This window comes from Protomyctophum parallelum, assembly GCF_964188405.1.
Source record: "Protomyctophum parallelum genome assembly, chromosome: 9".
Classification (NCBI taxonomy): domain Eukaryota; kingdom Metazoa; phylum Chordata; class Actinopteri; order Myctophiformes; family Myctophidae; genus Protomyctophum; species Protomyctophum parallelum.
Window position 1 is genome coordinate 37,731,819 of NC_139706.1, and position 10,307 is coordinate 37,742,125.

Consider the following 10,307-nt stretch of genomic DNA (forward strand, 5'->3'; position numbering starts at 1 on the left):
TTTGGCTCAAACAAGGGATTAAATTAATTTAGCTCCTATGCCACTAAAATGTGTAACGCCCTACCAACAGCCATTAAGACATGTGAATCCCTTGACTGGGGTCAAAGAGCACCTACGGACAGGCTGCCAGTAAGGTTTGTTCAAGGTTATAGGTGTGAGAGCCCTGAAATGTCCTAGATCGTTTGTGACTCCATTTTCATGATGGCGACTAGTAAAATGTTAATTATATTGTATGTTATGGGATTGCACTGCTAACATTTGGGACTCTGTGCTGCCCTATATTTGTAGATTGATTTAGAATTTGTTATCCATTTGGTGGAAATAAAAGCTGTTGACATAATTATTCCAGGTTAGACACAGTAGCTTTTGTCTAAACAGGTGCAATGATTCATTTCGGCCCTCTGTCTCTCCGCAGTGCTGCTGCGTGCATGGAGACTGTCCCACTGTGACTGTTTAATTAGTCACCAATGTCTGTGTCAGTGTTTGAGCGGCAAGATGCTCCCCTCCCTCGGTACCAAACAGTAGTCTCTCTTTAGTAGTCAGAGAAACACATCCACGCTTGAGTCTGGAAAAGTACAGAATTTTAAAATGGAAACTGTAGGAAAGGAACCCACACATAACGACTGATGCAGAGGGTTGGCTTGAGGAGTGCAGGGGGTGATTGATTTGTTTACAGCTGTGCTCTCTTTTCAGTGTTGTGTTTTCTATTGGGAAATGCAATAACATTTGTGTCTGGTTGACTTGTGATTTGACATGAATCTTAAAGCGATTTACGATATACATAGTGGATCCCCTGCCTCTGAATTACACTCTGGACTGTGAATAAAAATAGGATTGATCAAAGACATGATTAGATGCACTACTTTGAACTACTTTCCTCCAGAGGAATTATTTGTACTGTGTTGATGTCTGCAGAGAAGATTTCCTTTACTATGTTGAATATTTGTTTTCTTTCATGACATTTCCACCATGTTTTTCTCCTTTCAGCGTAACTTCTGAAGTTATCAGTAGGCAGAGCAGTGAGCGCTATCTTCTCATTCCTTACATTTCTAACATAGCCAGGATGTGAAAATGAAGTGCCAAAGTATGTGTGACTCATTCATTGATCTGTACTGACTTTACTACACCATTATTTCCTCCTTGAGGGAAGTGGAGTTGCTGAAGCCTACATGGGTGATTCACACATCTTTTTATATTGATCGTGAATATATTGTTTTGTCTATACACACAGTGGTTTAGTTGTTTAACTCCTGTGCCGTACAGTCATGTCACTGCCGAAAGGTTTGGGACTTGTACCATTTCTACTATACTGTTGTATATTTAGAATCTTATTCCATGAAATTACTCCTCTAAAGAGCTGATTTCCTGTTGCAGTCTAATTTGAATATGTTAGATTATCCAATACTTCTCCTTCTCTCTTCTCTACATCCTGCTCTTTGTTCACCTGTGAAACGTATTATATCTTGATTGTGAGAAATGAACATCCCACATCATCAAGGGACCAACGGTACACCCACACTTTCAACCTGCCATCCCCATTTAGGTCATTATGTCATAAGAGTTTTCAGACATTTTCTGAAACATTTATTTTCAGATAATTTCAAAAAAGTGCTTAAAAAGAATAAGAATCTGAGAATGACTGTCTTTAACACAATTAACCACTTGAAGGCCCAGGCCGTAGCGTAACGGTCTGGGCACCGGACTGGTGATCCAGTCGCGGTGTGCCGCGGGTTCGACTCCCGAACCCGACACGGCCTTTACCGCATGTCATCCCCCCATCTCTCTCCCGTTTCCTGTCAGCCTACTATCTGTCCCTTAAAAAAAAACAATAAAAGGTGTAAGCCGCAAAAAAAATATCTTAAAAAAAAAAAAATTAACCACCATTAACCATATTCTGGGGGGAACATCTAGCAGATCTACAGGGGTCATCCCTATGTTCCCCAGGTTCTATGTTCCCCACTTACCTTAGGGTTAGCGTTATAGGTTTTTGGTTTAAGGACTTCAGTGTTTTGTACTATACAAAGTATTAGTACAGAACCATTTTTTTGCCATCTTTGTTGAAGAGTCTGAGCAATTATGTTTTAGTTTATTTTATGCCAGTGTTATTTTTTAGTTGGCTAAGACTAGATAGTTTAAGTAGCCTAGGCAGGCCTAAAGTTCAATGGATTGTTCAAAGACTAAGCTTAAATCAGAATTTGCTACTAAAAGTACCACTAAGAGTTGCTAAAATACTTTGAGTCTTACTAGAATTACTAAAATTACTAGGTTAAGTTTCTGGTTTAGGTTTATTCTAAGTGGCGAACAAAGAACCTTTTTTGCATCGTGGGGAATATAGAACCTGGGGAACATACGCTCCCGATCTACAGGCTCACTTGCGACACACTGTGAGCAAAGTTTTGCAAAGTTTCTCAAAGTATATACTGTATATGTATATTTGTATGCATTTACTTACTCTCGTCTACACTGTTGCTTTCTTCTCTGTCTTTCCCCCAGGTCTACCTCCCCTGCAGAACAGCTATTGTTCTCGCCAACGAGGAGATGGATTACTGTTATTAGAGAGTGTTTGCCCCCGCAGACACTGGGATCAAGAACGGTTTACAACCTCAAACCGAGTGTTCAAGAAATTTGCCGCCTACTGCATGTCAACCACGTACACACTGCACAAAAGCACTTATGATTTGTTTCATTTATTTTAGTTTTTAGAATTTGTTTTCTGCATGTGTTACAAAAACACCATAGGCAACCTTACAGTAAATGCTGTGTCAGCTCTAGTTGTCAAAATTCAACCTTGTTTTAATAACAGATCCAGGTCATTTCTGTACGTCCATTTAGGAAGAGTCCAACCTACCCAGTGGCTAGATGCTATTACTGTGCTCCAAATCCTGCTGAGTCCGTCCACCGTAAACCAGAGTCCTTTTACAGGCTCTGTTGAATTGGCACATAACCTGAAGCGCTTGATATAAAACTTTGCACTTGCTTCCACTGATTTATGGATTTGGTTGTGTTGTATTTAAAATGCTAATGTCATGGCACTTAACACATGTTGTTTTGTTTTATTTCTTAGATGGAAAAATATGTGTATGTATTGAATGCACTGCATTGGAAAAGAATAAGACATTTCTGGGTATTTAACACTTGTACTCCATTAGTGTTAATGCAAACTGTGGGGTATTGTAAGAATAAGGATATTATAATTTGCACAAAGTAATGAGCTGCTTTGAATTATATTTCACTGTGGGTAGCTACATTAAAACAGTTGTAATGTTTAGATTTATGCAGCTACAGGGAACATTTAAGTAGTCGTTTAAAGCCTACTTATTAAGCCAGCAATTTGCTGCTAAAGCAATTTGATCAAATCACCTCATTTACATACCGATAGGTGATGGTGTGCTTCACTGGTTATGATTTGGTCTTTGTAGTGTTCGTGTGTCACATCTCACTAGCTTTCACGGATGAAATCATTTTGACGGTTTGAGTTCAGTGTAATCCTATTCACAGAGAATGATGCTTGGAGGACTTTAGAAGTGCTGTTCTATCTGGAAGAAGATTTCTTTGAGTAAGGCCATGGAGGATTTAAAATATAATACTATCTAAGAATGTCTGCTATGGTAGGTCACTTTGTATCCTGTCTTACAACTGCTTTAACCCCCCCCCCCCCCCCAACGCACAATAGAAGTGTCATTATGTGATCTTTCATATGGGCTTTCATCCTTTTCAGGTTATTGCAAACTGTGGCAATAATGTTGGAGAAAAATAAATCTGTTCTAATGTTTTCTTCTGAAAGTTACTCCTCCAGATAAGATGTCGGCTGTGCATTGAACTTGTCTTGTTACTGGACAAATTTAAGTATTTGGTGCTCATCAGAGCAACATTACACTGTGTGAGAGAGAGAGACAAGCCCATATAAAATCTAATGTCTTGATTTACTGCCATGGATGCTGTAATACTGTGGCCTAAACCCACTGTGTTGCTGCAAGTTCTGAGCAATTTACACCAGTGTAATGTAGCATATGGCACGATTTGATCCGCTATCACTGCTGCAAAAGAAAAGGCATTTATATTCAGGACCATTCTCCGGTGTTTAAACAAAGGTATCTTGGAGCACACCACTTCTTTTTGTATAATACAAACATTCAAAATGTGCCTTTTGCCACCTGAAAAGAATAGAGAGGAACACTTTGCATACATTTCAAGTGAGTATTAGAGCCCAGTTGTGAGCCTGAAGTGGAGTGTTTAATCAGTGCTCTTGTCTGACCCAGTGTCACTGTCCTTTTTCTTCTGCCAAAATGAATTGTCTGTATTTATTCTTAAAAGTAAAATTGACTGACTGATGCACAGTAACTGCCGTGTGATGTCATTTTTATTGTAGCGGCGCTGTTCCAACCCACTGTTATGGAAATGTGAGGGTTTTGAGTGTCCTTGAAAACAGGTATGCATAGACCGTTTGTTTTTCTGTCTCTCACTTATCCTGCCAAGTACCAAGTGTTAAAAAAAACTGTTCCGTTGACGCGAGTTCCTACTAATTTAGAAATGCCACAAAATCTGCATAGTCATTTCAGGCTTCAGATCTTGTGGCATTCAAGATCTGAAGTGCCACTTGCAACCAACAAGAATAGGTTTTAGAACCACCACTTAAGTGGCCTCAATTGTATTATACACATACATTGATATTGACTGTACCATGGAACACCCTGGGAAAATATACTGTAAAGCCCAAACCACACCAAAGGGTTGGGACGAAACTTTTTTTTATAAGGTAAACCACACCATTGTAAGGAGTTGCATTGGTGTGGTTTACATTAAAACATGTTTTGTCCCGACCGATCCTTTGGTTTGGGCTTCAAATCTTCAGTTTACTTTAACTCTTGAGAGTGTAGAAATTGACACATGCCTCCTCTATTTGAGTGACCACATCAAACACGAGGTGGATGCTGGCAAATACTGCGGCATGGACCTCCAAAAGGCTTTTGACACTGTGAACCAATCCATACTGGTTAACAAGCTAAAAGCAATTGGTTTTGATAGCACATCATTGAGCTGGATGCAATCCTACCTGGAGGGGAGAGAACAGATGGTGGAGGTGAACGGAACACTGCCCCGGTGCCCCCCCCCCCCTCCCAGTGAGCTGTGGCGTTCCACAAGGGAGCATACTAGGGCCTTTACTGTTCCTAGTACCGTATATGTAAACGACATGACATCAGCTTGTGACTGCAACTTGTTCCTGTTGGCAAATGACTCAGCACTGCTGGTCTCGGACAGGAACAAACTGCAGGTTGAAAAGGCCCTCAGCTCCGAACTCGGAAGAATCTGCACCTGGCTTGCTGATAACAAACTATCTTTACCACCTGAATCCATTCTCTTTGGATCAAATCATAATCTCAGCAAGGCAGATGGCTTCTTGGTTAGAGTGGGTGACAATATTATCACACGAAAAGATGAAATTACCTACCTTGGTTCCATCCTGGAGGCAAATCTTTCCGGTGATAAAATGGCCACCAACGTAATAAAAAAAGGCAACCAAAGAACAAGGATTCCTATACAGGATCTCCTCACTGGTCGACAAAAACATCTTGAAGACCCTAACAGAAGCCCTCGTACAAGGTTTCTTCGACTATGCATGCACCTCGTTGTACCACAGCACCTCAAAGGCCCTTAAAACAAGGCTCCATAGTAGACTTCCCAAAACAAACTGGTCAGGCCTCTACTTGCCCACTTTGACAGGCTGGAATGGCTTAGGGTTGATGACAGCGTATGGCTATTTTCTGCAAGATTTGGTATAGAGGCGGAGAATGAGGGGTCTTAGTACAATTAACTACAGATCCCTGGGGGACTTCTGTCAATGAAGTATATAAGGTTGGATAACACAACACTACACTTACTATATGATTGTGTGAGCCCTGTATTGAATTGTCTTTTATTTCAGTGTCCCTATAGAATAATTATGACTCACAGTATACCAGTCTAATAGTCTATAGAAACAGACAGATTGGACGCCTTCAGCAGTTTTGCAGAATATTTCATTTCTACCCTAGCTGCTTGTGATATTTGTGCTTTTTCTGTCAGAATTTGGGTATGCCATGCACGACGTGGTGCTTTTCCAACCCACTGTCATTGGTGACCCTTGAGAGGCTGTATATGGAGCCATCTCAGCATTTGTACCCCAGAATTCCATCTGGCTGTGATGACATTGCTTCATGTTGCTACTCCTTTTTCAATAAACCCAAGGACCCGGACTGACCTATGTGTGTACACTGTACAGTACATGTCCAGATGGACAGCATATCGTCTACATATCTTGAAATCACACATTTAAAGGAGAATTCCATGCTAGAAGGCTTTCTTATCTTTATTTGTAGTTGTTACGTCCCCAACAAAGAGGTCCAGGTGTTATTTTGTGCAAAACCTCCTTATTGGCTATTTCCCCTACCATAAGCCCTAAATGAATTGTATTGAATTGAATGGGGCTATGGGGTGTTGTGCTAATTCCCTTAAAACTATAATTCTTTTGTATATATCCCCTCTTCATAATGTAAATAATATCCCAAGCGGCACACTTTACTACTTATTTCGATGGAAATAAGCGAATTAGCACAACACCCCATAGCCCCATTCAATTCCATTCAATGCAATTCATTTAGGGCTTATGGTAGGGGAAAAAGCCAATAAGGAGTTTTTGCACAAAAAAACACCTGGACCTCTTTGGTGGGGACGTAACAACTACAAAGAAATGTAAGAAAGCCTTCTAGCATGGAATTCTACTTTAAGGTTTAGGATTCACACCTTGTGTAATTTGTGATATGACACTTCTGAGCACATGGGTGCCTTGTGGCATAGACAGTTACGGCAAAGACTGCATGTGTGCTCATGAGATACAAGGACTCCCAGTCCCAGTTGCATGTCTCTCCTCTCTTTGCCCTTGGTTTTCTGTCTCTGCACTCACCTAGAATTTAGAAATAAAGCATAAAAATGCAGCATATTAATAATTTAACAGCACTGAAACAGCTCAAGCTGTTAAGAAGAACAAATAAGAATTTAACAATATGAGTTTAAAAGCTCGTCAGTGGTGTCTGACTCTGAAGGCAATGCTGCTCCTTACACTCCAACACGACTAAAGTGATTTGAACTGATCTCACTATAGTTGGCATTGGCATGGGACAAAATAAATGTAAGGTAAAAAAAAAGTGTGTGCGTACCAAAATCTGTAGGCTTTAACCTCCCATCTGGCAATTAAATTATGAGCTATCTTGTGAGAGTGGTACTAGAGGAAGGGCAATGGGGTCAGCAAAAGTCATTACGGTTCATCCTCCCAAGAAGCATGAAATGGCACAAAAAAATCCTTGCCAATCCAGCCTGCTATTTTCGAGATGAGTTGTTGGGACCAAAGTGGTGGACAGACTAACCCACTGATCAACTGACGGATCAACACTGAATTACAGGTTACAGATTATAGGATGCCCCATGTGTAGTCCCGGGATTTTCCCCTTCACACTGAGTCTCGGTACAGCATTTTCTGGGCATGGGAAAATCAATTTCTCACAATGTGTATGTATTAATATGGATGAATACTGACATCTCCTCATTAATGATCCAATCCTCTCATATGTGGAAAAATATGGATTTTGACTGCTATGCTGGGTGCATGTTAAACATCACAACTCAATTCCAGCGCACCTCGGAGCATTGCTCCGAAGGAGCAATGCTCTGTCGGATGATAGTATGCCTCCCGTATCTGCCAGCAAGAGTTTTGTGAGCATTATTTTTTTTCAATCCCCCATAACCATGAATGGTTTCATTGGTGCCATAGGCATCCATTTATGGGTCACTAAGTAATGCATAGAGAGAAACAACACCACTGGCTGGCTGCAGTTATAGTGCTCAGTGTGAATGGCCCTTTTAGGCTGCTCAACATTGCCACTCTTGGTCACCCAGCGGTATTGCAGCTGTTCGTACACAGACAGACAGACAGACATACATTTGCTTTGTGACAAGCACTTTCTTATTTTGCTCTCCTCTCCAAGTTACTTACAGTACTTACTCCATGCAAGGCATGTAGATGAATCTTCCTATGCATTTGTGATTAACTTTTCCTCTCTGCCCAACAGTAGTCATGTTTTCTGTGAATATAAACATGGAAGTGATCAATTTCCCAGTAGTGACTAGTATTAGTATTACAACTGTTGGGCTACTATGTTGGTACGTAGGCTATGTCTTCATTTTGGTTCATGTTAGTATTATATTACAGTAGTTTCTTAAATATGTAGGCTACAATACAGTTTGTGTTATTATGAAGTGTAATATTATGTCACAGAAAATATGTAGAGCTACAGTCAGCCTACATTGTCATGATAAGTCTTTTTTGATTTGAACATGCAGATGAAGGAAGATATCAGCTGTTCATATGCTATGGGAAAATGCCTTAGGCTCTGAAAAAATCAGGTCCTGCTGTTTTAACTCTCGATGAAGCTGGATGAAGTATTAATCTACACAGTAAAATCCTCAATCCGAGAGTGTACAATTGTAACCAAATGGACCCTTACAGGTCAATTTGGTTATATTTCTTAGGCTCACAGTTAATTAACACTGGGGGGTCCACTGTGTATGTGGACACTGGACAGTCAAGTTATTGAGGCTGATCCCCTTCATGCAGGCTGAGTGCATCATTAATGAATCTTTAGCATTGCAGTGTTTTGCGCCTTGGTCTTCTGTTCCAGTTAAGATAACACTTTGCTCTTCACTTCTCTGACCTTCTGATTTGCTGAGATTTACCTCCTGGATTAAATATCTCAGAAAAATCCTGAGTGTTAATGTAACTTGTCTGTCAAAATGTATACACGAAGATCCAGGTTTGTTTCATGTGCGTGGCTGCTAGTCAAAATAACATGGGAGACTTTAAAATATTTGTAGTTTAATAAACAAGGAGGGTTGTGCACATCCAGTCCCTCGCTGGTGCTGGACTAAAGGTTGAGTCCGCACAACAGCTCCACAGTGTTTTTATTAAAAGACCTTAAGAGGCGGCTGTTCATAGCTACTGTGGAGTCAGTACTGCTGTATGGGGCCAAATCTAACGTCGGATCATCTCAGATCTTCCATGCAGCTTACCAATGTTGCCCAATCGTCACAAAGTCAATAATAAAGCCAATAAATAAGGGGACAGAGCACTTAAATGGACCTACTGGACCTCTTCACTGCCATCTAAGCTCTGCTTTCGACACTCTCGATCACAATACTCTCATATCTCGTTTGGAGCTTTGTGTTGGTGTCAGAGATACCGCTTTAGCCTGGTTCTCTTCCTATTTATCGGAGAGATGCTTCTCTGTTAAATTTGGCGACTTCGTATCGTCCTCCACCCCCCTGTCCTCTGGAGTCCCCCAGGGCTCGATCCTTGGGCCTATTCTATTTTCTTTATATCTACTTCCTATTGGCCTTATCTTTAAGAAACATGGCATTTCGTATCACCTTTATGCGGATGATTCACAAATATACATGCCCCCTAAAAAGGACAATAACGGCTCCCTGAAACCTCTGCTTGACTGTCTAAGTGACATCAAGGCATGGATGGCTCTTAATTTTCTAAGTGTCAACGAAAGTAAAACGGAGGTTATAGTGTTTGGACCTAACGGTCCTGGTATCGTTCCCACTGACCTAGGTTCCCTGCAGCCATATGTGAAACCTGTGGTCTCAAACCTTGGCGTCAAACTAGACAATGCCCTTAAACTTGACAAACAGGTCAATGCGGTAGTTAGCTCTAGTTTCTATCATCTGAGGCTGCTGGCCAAAATCAAGTCGGTGCTATCTTTTAGTGATTTTGAGCGGGTTATACATGCCTTCATATCTACGCGGTTGGACTACTGTAATGCCTTGTACGCTGGTTTAAACCAAGCCTCCCTTGCTCGACTCCAGCTAGTCCAAAACTCAGCCGCTCGTCTACTCACAGGTACTCGCAGACGTGAGCATATCACACCTGTCTTGGCCTCCCTTCATTGGCTCCCTGTCCGCTTCAGAGTGGATTTTAAAATTATTTTATTTGTATTTAAATCTATAAATGGTCTGGCTCCTCTTTATTTGTCTGACCTTATTGAGGTTTATACTCCTTCTAGATCACTGCGGTCTGAGGGCCAGCTAAACCTCAGGGTCACAAAGAAGACCCGCTTAAAGTCCAGAGGCAACCGAGCCTTTTCTGTTGTAGCCCCTAAACTATGGAACGCACTCCCCTCCCACATCAAATTGGCCCCTTCCATCGAGACCTTTAAATCCCGCCTAAAGACCCACCTCTTTACCTTGGCTTTTTAATCCCGCTTGAGTTCCTT

The 10,307-nt window shown here is 41.1% G+C and overlaps 1 protein-coding gene across 2 annotated transcripts in view; it reads left to right on the forward strand.

Annotated features, from left to right (window-relative positions):
• gbe1b (glucan (1,4-alpha-), branching enzyme 1b) overlaps positions 1 to 3,773 on the forward strand; it is a 93,122-nt gene extending 89,349 nt beyond the window's left edge. For both annotated transcript variants that reach the window (XM_083772883.1, XM_083772884.1), the window contains one exon: positions 2,494 to 3,773. In XM_083772883.1, coding sequence (XP_083629009.1) covers positions 2,494 to 2,556 — 63 coding nt within the window. In that variant the 3' untranslated portion in view covers positions 2,557 to 3,773. The remainder of the gene's footprint in view (positions 1 to 2,493) is intronic.
• Positions 3,774 to 10,307: the final 6,534 nt, after the last annotated feature.